At 36.6% G+C, this 20,482-nt stretch overlaps 1 protein-coding gene across 1 annotated transcript in view; it reads left to right on the top strand.

The window, feature by feature from the left end:
- mcph1 (microcephalin 1) overlaps positions 1-14,800 on the top strand; it is a 58,508-nt gene extending 43,708 nt beyond the window's left edge. Inside the window, exons 14-15 of the mRNA XM_041252143.1 lie at positions 10,776-11,013; positions 13,909-14,800. Coding sequence (XP_041108077.1) covers positions 10,776-11,013; positions 13,909-13,961 — 291 coding nt within the window. The 3' untranslated portion in view covers positions 13,962-14,800. The remainder of the gene's footprint in view (positions 1-10,775; positions 11,014-13,908) is intronic.
- The last annotated feature ends 5,682 nt before the right edge of the window (positions 14,801-20,482 follow it).

Here is a 20,482-nt window from a genome sequence, read left to right as displayed (position 1 = left end):
TCCAGTAGTCACTTTTGTTCAGATTTTGTCCAGATTCAAGTCTCCCTGTTGTAGAAATGTATAATCTCAGTGGGGTTTTTTGTTTTCCTGCTCAAGACTCCTGCTGCTCTTATCAGCCTCAGTATCTGAGTGAATCAGCTGCTCTTTCTTATATGATTTTCTGAGAGGAGTTGGGAGCTAAAACCACTCCCACAACCTTGTCACTTATCATTCCACAGGGGGGTCACTGGCCAGACAACAGAGATGTCAGAACATGATGTTGTCTGCCTTATGCTGCATTGAACAGACAAGTCATTTGGGAGCAAATCGACAGTTCCCTGTTGAATCCCTAGAATGCCACTTCTGGTCCAGATTGATTCCTAGTCATTTTTTCTTGGGACTGTTACCACAGAACATCCTACAGCTGCACTGTTCAAAAAAATTCTACCAATGCAGATAGCTGTGGCATTGCAAGTGCAGCACTGCCATGATCTGTGAACAGGAATCCTTTTAAAGTAACCATGAAACCCTGGCATTTGTATAACGGAGGAGTACTCAGCTGTCAAGCTTTCTATTCATGTTTCTACAGCTGAATTCTTCTGACTCTTCTTTCTCTGTCCCATCACTGTATTGCGGTGTGTGTGTGTGTAATGTAATGAAACTGCAGATTTACAAAGGAAGGCTTTTTTTGCTAATGAATCAGTAAATGACAATGAAACTTGCCTCTTGGCTTAATTATATTTTAAAAGGTGACAGTCATGGAGAACTGACCTTTTTGATAATGCCAAGCCAAAAAATATCCTAAAATAACCTTGTACAATCAGTTCACATGGCGCTTTGTGGTTACTGTAAGTTTAATTATGTTTCCCCATTTGCCCCCTTCCTGTGGGATAGCTGTGTTTGTTTTATTTTTTGAAACACTCATTATTTACAGTTTGGGATTTTATATTGTTCTTGTAGAATCTTGTTTCTCCTATAATATATGTAGCTGAAGAAGTGTCCTTTTGGTGTCCTGTTTAATTTTACTGTTGGGTTGAGTGAGAAACATATTTGGGTTTCCAGGTTGCCTGGTTTCACCAGAATGTAAACAGAATATTAATGTACTGTGTGCAATAATGAAAAGGTCGTTGGGACAACATGACTGAACTTTTTGGAAAATGTAGGGTGTTGCCATGACAATTCCTAGATGCTGAATCTTTTTTTATGTCTCTGTTAATCAAACATCACTTGTAAATACACCATATGTAAATAAGATGCAAAACCATTACACATTGTTTTTGTTTAGCCAAAACTAGCTGTTGTAAGCACAAAACAGCCAAGTTAAGTTCCAACCATATTGTACTGTAGTAGATTAATTTGTGAATGAATATGTTATGCAGATAGAAATGTAGAGTGGAATTTGTGTCTGATTATGCGTATGCTATTGCGTATACATTTCTGTTATGAGGATAAATTGCTGACTATTTCTCTACTTTCCATCTAATATTTGGGAGGATGTCCCTTAGTTCTGGGCTGTGTCCTAGCATCCTGTGGGTTGCCACTCAGTCCTATTTGATGTGTTGCCAAAAAGATTTATGAATTACAAGGTAAAACTCATAAATCAGCTACAACCACATAAAAACAGTTTTTCAGATATACTGCACAGCCTATGCATTGTGCGCAGACAATCCCAATATAAAATCTTTGGTTTCAGATGTATTTTTTGCTCAAACCAAATAAACGGTTGACTGAAACATAAGATTTTGCTGGCATGCTGCAAGAAAAATGCGTTAGTATTCATGTAGGTTGTTACTTTTATGATGCACATGTAAACTGCACTCAAGTATACCGCTTGCATTGGATATAATGCTGATCTTGTGTATAGAGAAGTTTGAGGATGTCAGATACATATCTGAGAGGTTGGGGGACAACAGAAATATACTATCTGAGGCTGCTAGGGATGCACAGTACGTGTCTGAAATTATTTGATTAATACAGCAAAAAATAACATTACTTGTTTTTCACTATAGGATACACCTTCAGTTTACAGAAAGTAATTTTAGTTGTTGACCCATATTCACTGGGTGAGGACATTCCATGTAGCACACCTTTGGGGCCAGGGGGTCCTATGCAGTGGGTTGAGGTTTTTTGGATGAAAAAAAAATCAAGATCTCTCGCTTGTTTTTTAAAGATTGCATATATTTTTTTTAAAACAACTGTATCTACTGTACTTCAAATAAGTTTCATAGCATACCATGTGATGGGAACTTCTGGGAATAAGTATGTCTGCTTAAAGTCTATTCTTTATCAAATAATGATTTTACTATGCCATTTTTTCCCTAGTTGATATGAATCCATGTTATGAATTGTTACCACAAGTATAAAGCAAAAGGGTGGTCCTGTATACTGTGAGTGGCATTCTTCTGAAGTGAAGACAATTGTTACTAGGAAGCAATCCACCACAAAGTCATCATAATGTAAATGGCAGATATTTTCTACTTGATTTGTGGCCATTCTTGGGTCCTTTTACCTGCGCATTTCCCAAGCTGCAGGCTATGTGTTTAACCTACATTAGTACTGTAGCTAGTTGCTTTTCACACCCCTGTTAAGGGGAAGCCTATTTGAGTTACTAGTTTAGGATTTTAAAGGGGTGATTTCATATTTAACCATGTTACTGCCATGGGAAGCTAAATTACTGTAGCTGTACCCAACATTTTTTAACCAGTGTTGGTTTAATGGAATTGTTATCATATTCTGTAAGACCTTGACCTCGTTTTGGCAGTCCCCTCAAATGATTTTTGAAGAAGTTAATGCAATATAAAATCTGAGTTTTTACAGACTGGAACCTTTTCTGTTATTGCTCTGTTTTGAGCACACCAAGATGATACATGTGTGTTTTGGGATTGTATTACTAACATTCTGAAAAAATCCACGACAATACTGTATTATTATAGATGCAGGCCACATGAATAAAATTACAATAATTGAGGTCAGCAATTTCTGCCTTCCCATTTAAAGTGAACAAACAGTTCAAAATTACTATGAAAGTTATACTGAACATACATTTATTTTAACTGTTAAATGGTTCAAATATTTATTTACCATCTTTCTACATGTATATATGTATTCAAAGCAGCAGCTTATGTAGCTCAGCACAGTGGGAGTTTCCCCAATACCAAAACAAAACTGATTTAGTACAGCAAGTTGGTTTTGAACGTGGTTCTTTCATATTATATTCTTAATAACGGTTATGGAGCTATGTAATTGTTAATTTCAAATGATAATTATTTTGAACGCAATAAAGTACTGAATGGATCACAAACATGGCTGGTATAAATGAGCCTTTTGGGCAAAAAAATAAATAAAAAAGAAACAAAAGAATGATGTAGTGTTAAAAGTCATACAATTTCCAGCATGGAAAGAGACTACAATCCCACTTGTATAAATGTAATATCATTTTTTTTTTTTTTTTGTATTTCCCAGTGAAAGAAATGCTGTAATTGAAACTTATAATGTAAGGGTAGATTCATGACATGTTTGTGCTCTATATATGTAACGTGAAATCTAGGAACGGATTTAATTCTAATTCCTTTTATTTAAAAGGTACTGGGGTATATTTCAGAACTGATTTCAATACATTGAAATTCTAAAAGCAGTTATAGTTAACTTTTGTATAACACATAATATTATGCAAGATAGTCGCTCAATTTAAACTAATTTGGAATACCTCACTAAACGTCTGTAACAGCTTCTACTGAAACATACCGATACATTATCTGGTTCCTAATACAGGTACCTTAAGTTAACCCATAGAAGCTGCTGTGTCAGGTTTTGACCCTTTACTGACATATACTGTACAGCAGATCTGTAGATCAATTTGTTATTATGTTCACTTCAATTCTAAAACCTGAGTCTTTTTCCAGGTATGTTAGCCCTACTAAAATAATGTATTACATAGCCTTCAGAGATAAAACAGGTGTTTAAAAAAAAAAAAAACATAATAAACTGCTAACAGGATGTTTTGCTAGAAACCTCAGGGATTTTACATGGATTTCACAAATGTAAGTCTCTTCCTATGGTTTATGTCTTTTGGTTTGTAACTTCCTGTGAGCACCTGAGAATACAAAACCCATTTCATGGAGGTTTTTTTTGTAAAGAAATGCTGTTTCAACCAAGCAGTTCATAGACTTTTTTATATTCACTACTGTGTTAATACAGTATGCTAGTTAAATATTCCAATGTTATTGGAATATTCAACAGATCAAATTAATGGCTCTATCCTTAATAATGTGGTAACAATAGCCCTAAGTTAATTGGTATAATTCAAAGTGGATCAATCTCCTTTTGCTCTGGTTTATGAGTTAACACTGTCGAAGCATACATTCAAAAATGTGGCAGTTGGGTCTGGTCAATACTGTAGCTGTACGCCACAATACAAATAATGTTATTGTTCTTCGGGATGAAACAAAAACACCCACATTTCTTCAGGGCAGTTCTGAGATTTACTAACTAAAAGTATAATATTTTTTTGGTATGGTTTGCTTTATTTAAAAACTGTTTAAATGTTACACACACACACATACACATATATATTTATTGAATGGGCATATATATACTGGTACTTTGCCATTCAATTAAAATAATTTTAACTCAATGGAGAGTTGATAGATTCACCTGTAATGTGTAATTGAATATTGCCTCAATTGAGTGCTCTTAATGCTGTTTCCCTTGTTTTTTGCCTCTCTTTCCATTTTGTGATGAATTCTTCAGAATTCTTCAACTGTTGGAAGTTTATTATTATTGGGGCTGGGATTTAGTCACGGTGGTTGCATGTGTCATGGATTCCGTGATTTTTGCTGATGTGCGTGACTTGCAGGGATTTAGTCACGGTGGTTGCATGTGTCATGGATTCCGTGATTTTTGCTGATGTGCGTGACTTGCAGGGATGTTAGTAAATTGTGTTCAAGCTGCATGGGATTTTATTGGAAAATGTTTATATTAATAACACAAAATTTCGTATTTTAATTTTTTTTTTTTATTCAAATAAATAATTACATATTTTGAATATGTAATCCGACACCGTACTTTGCTCAGGAGCCCTTGACACTGACAAAAATGAGGACATTTTCTCTCTACCACAATGTTCTTCGGGAAAACCAGCATTCCATTAAGCCAACAAACCTCTCGACATACAACATGCTGTACCAGAATAAAATGTGAAAAGAAAAAAAACAACAAACGTGTACCACAAAGGATGTAATCGGTGAGCACAGACATTGTTTTGAAACTTTTTATTTGCAGAGACTGCAAGTCGTCTTTTTTATAAATGAATTTTTGCCGACTTTTTTTTGGGGGGGGGACAAAAAAATCTGAATCAAACTATACTCTTCGATTTAAATACTTCTTTAAAGTTATGTTAACGGTTAATAAATAAAGTGTGTGTGTACTATACAAACTGACAGCATTCGCTACTGGTAATATATCAGTTTTCTCTTTTTAATTTAAATTATTGTTCCATGTCTCTTGTCAGCCCCACATCCTCTTTGTGTTATCGTTGTGTGTGTATTTCTTGCCTCGAAAGTGTGTTACGCTTCCCGTCTGCTTACCCTTTCCGTTTGCGCCTTTATTCTCCGCTTAGTTCAGCGCTTATAAATGCTACTGTTAGTTATGGAGCGCCACTTGTGTCAATTAATTTGTTAATTTATTTGTCAATTCACGAATTGATCCATTTGTCCGGCAATTTGTCCATAAATTCGTCAATTCATACAGTAATTCAAACTTATTTTTTAATTCATCCAATAATTAATTAATTTTTAAATTGATTAATACGAAAGGTTGTACAGACTTTAGTTTTAAGCGTTTGCTCGGCGCTTGACCTGCAAATTTCCAATCAACCTGACGAACTTCCAACTGTCAACCTCGCACTGTGCCGAAAACAGCAACCTTTCTAGCAAATCCAGCCTCACTAAAAACTGCTTCAGCCAATAATATTGCAGTTTATTAGCGGTGCGTTTCAAAAGATATTCTGTTTAACAAGATACTCGACTCGGCTGATTTTCAATGGAGACTTCCGTCTCACTGCGCGCAAAGCATTGTGGGACATACAGAGTTAGGCAAAAATATATATATATATATGTGGAGAGTAAATGGAGGCATGAGGCATATTAACACCTCCGTATATATAATATGGACATAACATATATAGATATATTTTTATAATACCTTATATATAGAGTGATATTTTTATATAATATCAATTTTATAACAAATATATACTCCGTAACACATTTTACTAGGCTTGATACGTACCTAAAAATTACCAACAAATACGTGCCCATGTAATATCAAAGAATTACTGGTAATTTGTTTACTGCACTATATTGCTATGTCTTGATAATATTTTATGTTGTAATGTTATGTATTTCTTTTTATGTTAAATGATTTAATCAATACGCATGCGATGTTTCTGCGCATGGTATATGCTCAGAAAATAGAATTTTTCATAATAATTACGTACTGTCATAATTTGCTAATGTTGCCGTTTTCTTCAAAGGGCCTTAGGCAAATGTGAAATCTACTTAGTTTGATGCATTTTGTAACATGGTGAAATCCAGCAAAATTTGTTACGCCTCCATATATAGAATTTTTTTTGCCTAACTCTATATACCACAATGCTTTGCGCGCAGTGAGACGGAAGTCTCCATTGAAAATAAGCCGAGTCGAGTATATCTTTTTAAACAGAATATCTTTTGAAACGCCCTTTCCAGTAAACTGCAGTATTATTGGCTGAAGCAATTTTGATTGAGGCTGGATTTTCATTTCAAATTTATGGACCAATTCACGAATTGACAAACAAATTGACACGTTTAATGGCTGGATAGTTTTGGTACAAATGGCGCTCCATATTTAATTAGTGGTCACCGTTGCAGAGCAAATAAAAAAGCAACAAATTGAAATTCCATTTGCTTGTCTCGTCATTCTTTGCAGAACCTGTGCACACCAGGCGCCACAATATGCTTTTATTAAAGACAGTTATTTATTAATTTTTACCTCCATGACTTTATTCTGTAATTCGCCGTGATTTTGAACAAACTCCTAGCTATTATTATTATTATTATTATTATTATAAATCTATGCATATAACCACTGTATCATAAACATGCAGTAGATCAGTAATCAAGGCTGCATTGTCCTGTATCAATTAGTTTGGGTTATATTTTTGGATAATTACCTTCAACTGCTTACAGTGCACATACTGCTTTTATAGTTCAGATGCTTGTTTATATGAAGGCTTGTGACTTTTCTAATTTTGTGAACGGCTGTATGGTAGGTCTTCTGGTTGGGGAGCAAAAGCAGCTGAAATGCAGATTATTATAATAAGGCATTGCAACAACATTTTCAATAGGTTAATGAGTATAATCCTAGTGCTTTATTTGCCCTGTTAGGCAAACACCCTTACTTGAGTGGTAGCTTTATACACAATTGCAAGTTCATTCAGTCTCTCTCTCAAAGTTTGTTATTACCTTTTTTAATACATTTAATAAAATAAATCCTAAATTGGATGAAAGTTTTTGTGTTCTACTCTAAACAAAAAGATTAAACTTAAAAAAAAAAAAAAAAAACTTGTGTGAGATAAGTAGTTTGGAATTCAGACAAAAACTGTAAAGGAAGTGAGATGATGTAATAACTTATTTGTGAAGGAAACATGAGTTGTTTGGTACTTTCTGAGAAGAGGGAAACCGGGGGCACTGGAATTCAAAATACAAAGAACTCTCAGGTGCTAGCTGATTCATCTGCTGCTGGATGTACAGATTCAGTTGTTTTGTTCTTGACATACTCTAATTGAGAGAAGGATAAGGAAGGAAATGATATGCTGATCTATTTAAATGGAATGAACGACATCAATATTATCTTTCGATGTTCCGCAGTTAATGATAATCTTAATTAAACTATTTATCAAAGCAGGTGTTTAAGACATGCCATCCTGTTTGTCTATTTTTTTTTAACACTTATTTCAGCTTATTACCGTTTTTGTGTCATTAGAAACATTTGTGCAGTATTGTCTAGCAACATTAAATATAGCAATGGTTCTGTTCCAAATGTTTCAATAGCCATGCCATGCTATCTGGAGACGCTGTTAAACTGCTTTTAAAAGAATTTCCCTGTATTGCCAAATGTCTGCGAACGTTAATTTAATTTGCCGTATTGATATCTCAGATGACCCACTGGTAGCAACATAGTAATAGAAGCATTATTTATTTATTTATTTATTTTCAGCAGTTGTGTTAAATTAACTTGTACTCTAAGGAATAAAAGTCAGTCTTGATTACACTTACAATACCCCTTTCCTTAAATGCTTTTTACATTTTCTCTATGTTCATAAGGGACCTTCTTCATTCATGTGGGGGGGGGGGGGGGATGGGTTAGGGTTAAGCTGTTGATGTAAAATGTTTAACCCTTGGTTTGCAGCTAAGGGTGCACCCCAGTAAAGTAAACACATCTCAGAACTCTTTAAAGATCCCAGGATATCCTTACATGTGATTAAATGTGAATCGCTTACCTTTATTTTGATACCAAGCATTCTTGTCCACTCTGAATATCATTTTATTCTGTGGGTTGCTCATAGTGTACTAGGTTACCACTAATGCACAGCCCCTATTGCCTTAGACTCAATACCTGAGAGAGACGGCAGGCAATTCAGTCAATGTGCTTTGAAACTTTGATAAAGGCACTATTTGGATTGGCATTCTGTTTTATTTTTCAAGGGCTGGATCCTTTTTTGTTTCGTGTGCTAGTGCGCTATGTTGTTTTTTTTTCAATGAAAAGACTGAAGTTGCTTGTTTACGTGCAATGTGACAGTTTGAAGCACAGATATGTGTTGCCAAATACTTTTTTTGCTAGAGTTTGTACATGTTGAGTTTCTAAGAATTATTTTTGTAGTTTGTGGCATTTTAAAGGCATTTACCGTTTATTAAATAAATAAAAATACTGATTAAATAATAATAATAAACCAGTTCTTTGTGGTTTATTTTGCTTGATTATAATTAGCTGAGATTTATAAATGTGTGGTGCATTTGCAACCCTTTCTGCCTTTGTTGTGACTTCACATTGCTGCTGATGAAGGGATAAAGCATGTAAATAAAGCAATCTTTTAGTACTTTTATGAATTATACTGCATGTCTTTTAAACATAACAACAGTGCTCACTTCATCTACAATATTTTGAATTGGCTGTCATTGTATTTAGCCAGCAAAGGAAATTCTAAAGTACATTTTTGATGCAAGTTTGCTGGCATCTTCTCAAAACAGAGCATGTTGTCCCTTTCAGCCTTGTTACTGAACCACAGCTGACACGGACTTGTTTATATGAAGTGTAGTTCTAAACACAGCAGTCTAAAATGAAGCACAATGCCAGAACGGAGAACATGTTGAAACACCAGCTAACATTCAGTGTATTCACGCAGAGTAAGATATTCTGTGGAATAGAGTCTTAAATTTAAACAAGGAAAAAGAAAGACATTCTGTTTAATCTTTGATGTATTACTAAGAGAAACTGAAAACCATGAGCCGTGTCAGCCAGTCATAAGCTTTCTGTCATTTTCAGATTCCCAGGACAATTAAGTTCCCATCACTTCCTTAGCCTTGAAATCCCAAAGGGGTATTAAATAAATGAAAAACTGGCACTGTAGGGCTTTCTCAGTTGTATAAGGCTGGAACCACAAATAGTTCTTTCACACTAATTTAGATATCTCCACTGTGTCATACAAAGGACTGTGGATAAGTTACTGAAGCTAAATGCACTGGAAGTATACGTTTTTAGAAGTAAATATAATTCACGGAAGAGTGTTGAGATTTGTATATTTCTTTCCTTACAAACTACAATATATTTCTCCTGCTTTATTCTACTGAAACACCTAAAGAACTGTCCCATTCTGTACCGTTTTACAAAGAATGTACTGTCAAACCTATTTAATATAAAGTCTGTTAATGTCACACTTTGCTTAAAATGTTTTGTTTCCTTTTTTTCTGCCAATGTATACATATCGAAACAAATCTATTTATTTTGTGAAAACGCAGATTTATTTTTTCAGATTTAATTGCTGAACGATGTTTTTTTCAGATTTAAACAAGATTTAAGATGCTTGTATTTTTCACTGATTTATTTATTAAAAATGTTAGCTGAATGTGGACTCGCCAAGTGTAAAAGATTTACAGAATCATTTTAAATGTTGAGTTTGTTACACTTGTTTCTCAACATTTATAAATTATATCTGAAAGTACACATTTCTAAACTTTTAAGAAAGTGTTTGTTAACATTTTATATATTTAGCTAAATTTGGATTTTTGCCAAATACATGCCAAGTCCAGTTAGTCTATTTTCTTTTAGACCAGGCAAAACTGGCTATTATTTAAGAGCATTCTGATTGGTGATGTTCCAGAATAAACTTGGAGTTCACCTATTACAAACTGTCCCATGAGCTGAATGTGTTCCATGCAGCGGGGGGCAGGGGGGGGGGTAGCGGTTCACTTGTGTGGATGACTAGACAAGAACACACCTACTGACATTCCCCCCGGGGGTGTTGTACAGCATTGATTGTCTTTTTTAACTTTATTACTCATTTCTAGGAAGATTTTTAACATGATAATTCTGTGATTTTTTTTTTTTTTTGTGTGAAAAGGCTTTTTTCTGTAAACCTGTATTTATAAATATTGTTTGTTACAATAAAGGTTTGTCTATACAGTAACTTCATATTTCAGAAGCTAAACTTAAAAGGGAAATCAAAGCATTTAAGTTCACTTTTTTTTTTCCTAACACAGATCTGCAGGTTGCAGCGCCACCTGTCAGCAGGAGAGTATCAGCAAGACTTGTTTGCAGATCAGCCTGTGATGTACCTTTCCCCAGTGAGCCAGCCCCCATGTGATAGCCTTGCAGAGCTTGTGCTGTTGTGTGGAGGAAAGGTTTGCAAAACAGTAAGACAAGCTGGAGTCTGTGTTGGAGAATATAAAGGAAAGCTACAACCAGGGACCAAGTATTTATCAGAACAATGGATACTAGGTAAGGGGATTCCAAAAGAGTTACTGGATTATGTTAAGTAAATCTGACCCTTGTATAATAATTGTGTTTCCCTTTTGAAGTACGTTATTCCATTACCGATTTGGAATTTGTCAAAGCTGCTCGAGGAGAGCCCCCCTTCGAGTCAAGCACGGAGTCCCCACTACCAAGGGAATAAAGTGATCAGTGCCAATTTTCTCTTCAGCCTTGCCTAAGAAGGAGCCTGTGGGTCTGACTGTCACGGTTGTTTTGTGGGACAAGTTGAATTTTTTCTATTTCTCTCCCTCTTCCTTCTGGAAAAATATTCACGCTTCAAGTATATGTCGTACTTTAGCCCTGGGTTCTTGTTACTTCCTACCGCGGCCTTGTGCACCACTGGAAGCCAGTGCGTTTCCTCACCCCTTACCTGGGATCCAGTTCCCCCTCTGGGCTAACTTGGAGCTGTGTCAAACAGTTTCCTGGCCCCTAAACATGTGGAGTGCTGCAACAAGCACCGTCCTGCACCCAAACATGGAAAAGGGGCATCATCTCCGTCAAATCAACAGTTCCTTTTCATGTACGAATGTAACCATTACCTAATGGGTATTCAGGGTTCTGGAACCACATGACAGCTGTGTTACGTCTTGACACAACATTTAACCACTCAGAGAGATGAAGGGGCAGGGCACCCCAGGTGGTGAGCCTCATTTGGCAGAGGTTCTAGGAGAGCGAAGTTAGATCTCTTTGCCACCCAGGAATCGACTCACTGCCCCCTTTGGTTCTCCATAACAGGAGCCGGGGACGCACTGGCTGTAGATCCCTTGGCACACCAGTGGCTGAGGCAACTTATTAATTGCCTTCCCACTGTTCGCCATGATCCTTCTGTTTGTGGAGAAAATCAGGCAGGACCAGGCCGGGGTGCTATTAGTGGCCCAGGAGACTCCTGGTTTTCAGCTCTGATGTAGCTCCTGAGCGGCCAGCCATGGAGCCGTGGCATCCCGATCCATCAAGCCTGTGGCTCTGGGTCTGGCTCCTGAATGGCTGCATTTGAACAGTCTGGGGCTTTATATTCGGGTCAGAGCAACATCCACAAGCTTCTAGTACAGGTACAAGTGGGGCAACTTTCAGACTTGGTGCTTGCCTCTGGGTTTTGACCACATGACCTGTCCCATGACAGTTAAACTGCAATTTTTGCAGGACCTGTTTGAGGGGGAAATCCCCGCTCTACATGAAAGGTATAACTGCCAGTTATTTCAGCTTGCCATGTCAAAATTGATTGACTCCCCAGGAGTTCACTTCCTGCCAGGAAAAGCAATTTTTGAAAGGAGCTTGGCGGCTTTGGCCGCATATGAAGTGTTCCTCGCTGGAGGCTTTAATGTGGTGCTTGAGGCAATCATGAAAACTCTATTGGAGCCTTTGCATTCAGTTGAGCTGAATTTTTGAACGCTCACTTTCTTGCTTGCAGCCGCTAAGGGGGTGAGTGAGATCCAAGCATTTTCAATTGAGAAAGCCTGCTTAATTTTTGCAGGAGCCAGGACGCTTCATACCAATCCTGCTTTTTTGCCGAAAACTATCTCTGCATTCCACATCAACCAGACAGTGGAACTGGAGGCTTTCCATCCATTTTCTTTCCAGTCTGACATGAAGCAGCAGCTCCACATGCTTTGCCCGGTGCAGGCACTAGTGTATTATGTGGACAGAACACATAGTTGGGGGCAGTCTGAACAGTTTTTTGTCTGAGCAGAGGCTAAGTAAATGGATAAAAGACACAATCAAAATTGCCTATGAGCGAGCCAACTTGCCCCTCCAGAAAAGCTCATTGCCCATTCCACCAGAGGCATGGGAACTTTGTGGGCTTTGTTCCAGGGTGCATCTGTCACAGACATTTGCAATGCAGCAGTGTTTTACAAGGTTCTACTGAAGATCATAGATCCACAAAACCCTGGCTTTGGAACGAGTGTTAAGGGTCACTTCAGGGTCGACCTTTACAGCATAAACCTAGAGGTGAGTTCTCCCTAACTTTTTTAGCCATAGGTACTTGTAACTGGGGCGGGCATTACTGCGTCACAGGCTCTGGCAAGCAGCTTTGATATTTTGTTCAGGATCTGGGTCTTTAGGAGATAAATACCCATTGGATAATGGTTACATTTCTATTTCAGGGAACTAGGGTGATGATAATAACCTAACACTCTAAGGCTTTGCTGCCACAAGTTTAAGACCCGTTTCACCAGACCCATCAGGACTACTGGTGATCCTGCACCATGGACACCTAGGTGCTCAAAACCATTCACACTGGTTCCTCTATACAGTTCCGACATGGCCCTCCCCCCTTTCGGGGAGTGACCACAACAACGGGAGGTGTCAGCCCTGTTACAAAAATGGGCCATGTCCATTGCACACCCTGTCGATAAGATTCAGGGTTTTTACTCCAGGTACTTCCTAATGCCGAAACAGGATGGCAGTCTCAACCTGTTCTTGAGACGATGGAAACTCAAGATGCTGACTACACAGCGGGCCTGAAATATACATTTTTACTGCTCACTGCACTTTATTTCCGAGGGGGTAGGGAATTTGTGCCGGACGCAGAGGAGTGCTTTCTCGAGCAGCTTTGACATATGTGCTCAAGTAAATCGGGCTACACAGAGGTATAACATTTGTATTTCAGAGAACCAGGGTTACTGTTTTGCTGGATTTGTTTGTTAAAAAGATGATGTGAATGTATGTTTACTGTACACCATGCATGTTTTCATTCAAGAAGATTGCTTGCTACCACAAAGACTTTAATTTCCTGACATTTTAGACTGTTCAAACAAAACTATCTAAAGCTGTTTTAGTATACACAGTTAATAAATCCTATGTTTTATTTTTGTGAATGTTCTAAATACTGTTAACTTATTTTCTTCATTTTTGCTCTTGTAGACTGTATCACACACAACAAAAAACTCCCATTTGAAAACTATTACCTCGACTAGAAGTTTAACAAGAGTACAGAATGTGTGAGATGCAACACGTGTGATCATGATCATGTAAATGTTGCTGTATCTGCTGTTTTGTAGTGTATATTGTTTTGGTTTGAACTTTGTTATTGTAAACAGTAATTTGTATTTCAGATGTAATTTTAAATGTTCTATTGTATTTTTGTACTGTGAAACTTTCTGTTGAATGTTATGTTTTTAGACCCAATAAAGCTATTAATTTAGCATAGTACTGAAGGTATTACCTTGGTAGTATTGTTTATGTACAAAAATCTCAAACTAACTTACATGTTTTAAGTACCTGGTTCAGGTGGTTGGAGAACATATTTTAATTCCCTGCCGTGATTTCTCTGCCTATAATTTAAATGTTTGTTGAATGACAAGTTTCATTTACATTTTTTCATAATTCATCTTGAAGTGATTTATGTAAAATTGAATACAGAGGAACACAAATTAACCATGGCATATTTTTATGAAGTGATACACTTCAGGAGTGATTACAAAATTAAACTAAAGGATTGTCGAATTCAAAACAAATAAAAAAATAAATAAAATAAAAACATATCTTATGTTCATACATCTAGCTGACTCATATTTCTGTAGACACAAAAATGCTGGCGAACAAATCAAAAATGGCTATATAACTGCAGATAGTGGTAGATAATGGTTGAAAAAGTATTCAGGTACAACCCCTGATCTTTTGAGTTGGGTTATGTTCAGCATTCATCCATGATTCCCTGTTTTATTAATCATTTAGCAAATAATTTTGTCAGGAGGTCCTAGTGTGGCTCACCTGGTAAAAGCACAACTGCATGGTGTGCTGGGTGAGTCATACAGTGCAGGTTCATGTCCTGGCTGTGTGTAGTTACCAGTCTTCACTGGGGATTCGTAACAGCAGTGCCTGCTGGGTCAGGCTGACAAACGGATCGAAGTGCGATCTTCACTGGGGATTCCGCTACAGCAAACCCTGCTGGACAGGTGCCCAGTGAGCACAAAGACATCTGCAGGGCTGGCCTTTGTTCTACGGAGTTCGTAAGCTCTCTGACATCCGCTCTCGACTTCCTGGGTGTAAAAGAGGAAGCTGGCTCGTCATGGAATTGGAGGTCCACTGAACCTTCAGGCAAACAATTTAAAAATAATTATATATATTTGTCTTTTTGTTACTGATAAAAATGTGTGTGTATGTGTATGTGTATGTGTGTATATATATATATATATATATATATATATATATATATATATATATATATATATATATATATATCTAAGATCTAGTCCTTTTCGTCACCAAGACATACAGTTCTTGTGGTTAGAACCAATATTTAGACCGGGTGGCTGAAGGCACTTCCGCATTTCGTCAAGAACTCTTGTTTGGATAAACCCTGCCTACTTTCCAGACTGTGATGAAGAGGGGTCCAGACCTTCTTCCGCTTGTAACACTGTTGCAAGAACGCATTGTCCCGGAAGGGAAACAATGTGGCAGCCGCAGATTGGAGAGGCGGTTGCACTCATTAACATAAATAGTATAAAATAAAAACTGTAGTAAAGAGTATTGTAATTCTTGAAACATTTCTAGTCTGAAAGATTAAAAACATTCTTAAAAATCAATATTGTTTGTGTCATCCTAATTGGAACACTGAAAATACCAAACTTTACTTGTATTCAGTTGAGAAGTAAAAGTTAACATTTTCACAGTACCCTGTGATTTATTATGACAACATCTTGTTGAAATATTGAAGTTCCATTGTTAAGACTGTCCAGTTTGCTATCTCAAAATATTTAAAATTCAACACCAGTGTTTTGGTTTTTTTTTTTTAAAAAAAGAGTATCTTGGACTTTTATTTTTTTTTTTAATACTTGTTAGGGACAAGTATTAAACTTGCCACAGGAATTACATTTGTCAAAAGGCTAGTAGGTTACATAAAATAAAGTATGCTTTTTATTTTAACAAGACATTGATAACTAATGTTTTGAACAGATTTGGCATGCAGTCGAGTAACATTAATCTATGCTCAGCTGGGAAAACAAACTACAGTTATATTCTACGTAATTCATCATAATGTGTCAGTTTCAAAATGAATGATTTTTTTTTTTTGGCCCTGCTTTGCTTCAGGAGAATTATTTGTTGTCACAAAGGTTTTGTTTGCACTGAACTATGAATCATCCTGGTCTGTTAGTTTAACACATACATTATTATTAGTTTTGAGTTAAGAAAACTGGAGTCACTTATATAAGGTGTGTAACTTTTATATAATATTCTGTATCTCCTTTGTTTATTGTATTAATGATATAAAAATGCAAAAATAAGAGAATGTGTAACATGGTCAGATTCAAATGTAAATGTCTTAGGGAATACATGTTTTGCATTCTGCTTGTTTAATCTGCACAGGGCACTCTGTTTGATTTTTTTTTTTCTTATTCTTGGTATTTCTATTTACAATTTTTCTGGGCTTTGTAAAAGAAACACATTCAGGGGATAATACCAAAATCCCAAACACAGTTTCCACAAAGATTCTAGATGGATTGTATGTTACTTACAGTGGCTTGCGAAAGTATTGACCCCCCCCTTGGCATTTTTCCTATTTTGTTGCCTTACAACCTGGAATTAAAATTGATTTTTATTTGGATTTCATGTAATGGACAAAATAGTCCAAATTGGTGAAGTGAGATGAAAAAAATAACTTGTTTCAAAAAATTCTAAAAAATAAAAAACGGAAAAGTGGTGCGTGCATATGTATTCACCCCCTTTGCTATTAAGCCTCTAATTAAGATCTGGTGCAACCAATTACCTTCAGAAGTCACATAATTAGTTAAATAAAGTCCACCTGTGTACAATCTAAGTGTCACATGATCTCAGTATATATACACCTGTTCTGAAAGGCCCCAGAGTCTGCAACACCATTAAGCAAGGGGCACCATGAAGACCAAAGAGCTCTCCAAACAGGTCAGGGACAAAGTTATGGAGAAGTACAGAGCAGGGTTGGGTTATAAAAAAATATCCGAAACTTTGAACATCCCACGGAGCACCATTAAAGCCATTATTAAAAAATGGAAAGAATATGGCACCACAACAAACCTGGCAAGAGAGGGCCGCCCACCAAAACTCACGGACCAGGCAAGGAGGGCATTAATCAGAGAGGCAACAAAGAGACCAAAGATAACCCTGAAGGAGCTGCAAAGCTCCACAGCGGAGATTGGAGTATCTGTCCATAGGACCACTTTAAGCCGTACACTCCACAGAGCTGGGCTTTACGGAAGAGTGGCCAGAAAAAAGCCATTGCTTAAAGAAAAAAATAAGCAAACACGTTTGGTGTTCGCCAAAAGGCATGTGGGAGACTCCCCAAACATATGGAAGAAGGTACTCTGGTCAGATGAGACTAAAATTGAGCTTTTTGGCCATCAAGGAAAACGCTATGTCTGGCACAAACCCATCACCTCTCATCACCCCGAGAACACCATCCCCACAGTGAAGCATGGTGGTGGCAGCATCGTGCTGTGGGGATGTTTTTCATCGGCAGGGACTGGGAAACTGGTCAGAATTGAAGGATTGATGGATGGCGCTAAATACAGGGAAATTCTTGAGGGAAACCTGTTTCAGTCTTCCAGAGATTTGAGACTGGGACGGAGGTTCACCTTCCAGCAGGCAATGACCCTAAGCATACTGCTAAAGCAACACTTGAGTGGTTTAAGGGGAAACATTTAAATGTCTTGGAATGGCCTAGTCAAAGCCCAGACATCAATCCAATTGAGAATCTGTGGTATGACTTAAAGATTGCTGTACACCAGCAGAACCCATCCAACTTGAAGGAGCTGGAGCAGTTTTGCCTTGAAGAATGGTCAAAAATCCCAGTGGCTAGATGTGCCAAGCTTATAGATACATACCCCAAGAGACTTGCAGCTGTAATTGCTGCAAAAGACGACTCTACAAAGTATTGACTTGGGGGGGTGAATACTTATACACGCTCAAGTTTTCAGTTTTTTTGTCTTATTTCTTGTTTGTTTCACAATAAAAAATATTTTGCATCTTCAAAGTGGTAGGCATGCTGTGTAAATCAAATGATACAAACCCCCAAAAAATCAATTTTAATTCCAGGTTGTAAGGCAACAAAATAGGAAAAATGCCAAGGGGGGTCAATACTTTCGCAAGCCACTGTAGCTTCAATTATTGTTTAATCCACTCTAATTTCTACTATAGTTCTTAGATGGACTTGCAATTCTCCAATTAAGGGGTCAATTCCTTAGCCTAGTGAGTAGTAAAAGCAAGCTCTGAGTTATCTGAAAATGTCCTGGATCTGCATTGCCACAACTGTGTACATTATATTTTATTCAAAGCTAGGGATAGAGCTTTGACAAGAATGAAGTTTAATACTGATGTAAAAATTATATCAGACCTGGACTGGAATGACTGGGACCAAATTTGGGGGGGGCGGGAGGTATATATAGTAGTAGTACAGGCTCACTCTTCTTCTTAATGTCATTCATGTTATTCATTTTAGTATTTCAAAACTAAACTGTTAACATTGCTAGAAATGATAGTGACAAAGGTCTGCATTCACTTCATTCTTACTTTCTTATAGGAATGCAGAAACACGTATTCGCTAGCCCAGAAGGTATGTAGGACTTTCCTTAGCTAAGCAGAGATCCTGTCATTGGTAAGGATCTTAACACCCATTTGCTTATGTAAATCTAATGTATAAGAGAAAATTGAGAAACCATAATAAAAAAGGATACCATAATTTAAACAAACACACATTTCCATACCCTATATATAGTCTGCACAACTGTTGCATACCACATTACAATACTTTTGCCTTATGGTAAGTAAAGATTTTTTTTTTTTTTTTTTTTAAATGGGCATTGTAGGTCTTAGTGTGATCTACAACTTATTTGATTTGTAGCAATTTAGTTGTTCACCTGCCTGACGTTTTGCTCAGTTGTTAGTTGACTAATCATCGCTAAGCATTCTCTGTGAATGAGATCTTGCTTCACACCCTGCATTTTGTGTTTCCTGTTGTTGAAACCCTGTGATTATTTTATCCACACTAATCACATTTAATTGAAATTGATTAATATTAACTATTAACATTAAATAATATAGCTTATTCTGATGGCTATTTTTTTTCTATTCCTTGGTATGGTCTACAGGTCAGTATTTTGTGTGTGTAATAAACATTTTTCTATTTATAATGGTTTTCTTGAAGTAGGTCTTCTATTTACATGTTGAAGTCTAGACCTGATCTTGAGCAGTTTCACATATGGGTATCAGTTTAATCTAGATTCATAACTGATTAAGGGCCCCTTTACATAACTGCGTTGTGAAAACAGGCCATGACTTGACCCACCTTTCGTTCACAAACCCAAACTTTGCCACTGGTAAATTGTATATAAGCCCTTCTTCACTCATAAAAATTATTGAAACCAAACCTGAACATATCAAGCAATTGATGACAAATTAGAATATGTTCTGTATGGTTTATAATACCGCTCCCCCTTTAATGTCTGATCTGGTAAAACAGTACAGGCAAACCAGAAAGATTTCTAAAATCAACTGCCAAATTGGAAGATGTCGGGCCACAACAAACACGACAAAAGATATATGGAGAACCACTGCTAAGGAATCTAAGAAAGAGACAGTGGCAGAGAAAAGCTAATAGAAAAGGAAGGGGTGAAGCTCAATGACTGCAAGGATACAAGACACGGGGATAATGATGGGTTAATAAACACATCAAAGGCTTGCCTAAACCCTGCTTTAAAAGATGCTGTATAAACTATGTAGGATGGTAAAGGTTTCTGTCTGGATTAAATACATATATTAATAATTGCCTTAATATGCTAGTAAAAGACCAATGTTATTACCCTAACTAAGGAATACTTGTATTTGTAATTGATCCTTTACTCAAGAAGTGACATGTTTTGTTTAGACAAGATGAGAGACATTCAATAAGGGTGCTAACTGGATTCTTTAAATTAATTTATGCTGCACAAATAAACCCTTAAACAAATGATACTTTACAACAACAGCAACTTCTATTAATATTAGTATTAAAAACAGGTCACTAACTGGATCACTTTTGTAAGTCCCTGGTCCTGCGATGAAAACCATACCATTATGCTTCTTTTTACTTTTTAAATCTAACACATATGCCTCCTACAATTGTATTTATTTATTTATTTTACTTTGTAACGATATTAACATCTGTATATCAAAAAAAAGACATCCTTAACGTGTTCTGTTTTTAGGACCGACTTCTCAAAAAACAGAGATTCAAAATGAGTGTCAAGTAATGTGGTATTGGAATTTGAAAGTGTACTCAATGACAGATTCTTTAAATAATCAATTGAAAAAGAAACCATGTAACAATAAAAAAAAAAGTGTTACCTTCGCAACTAAACACACGATTGAATTGAAAACCTACTTCCAAATGACAAGAATGCCTACTGCCTGTATCAACACGATGTTACGTTTAATAACATTTGAGATTCCTATTAGGACTTAAAATCTATATTGTTCATTTTAA

Source organism: Polyodon spathula, chromosome 6 (genome assembly GCF_017654505.1).
Source record: "Polyodon spathula isolate WHYD16114869_AA chromosome 6, ASM1765450v1, whole genome shotgun sequence".
Classification (NCBI taxonomy): Eukaryota; Metazoa; Chordata; class Actinopteri; order Acipenseriformes; family Polyodontidae; genus Polyodon; species Polyodon spathula.
Note: the sequence above shows the minus strand (reverse complement) of the source record. Positions and strands in the feature narration are given on the sequence as shown.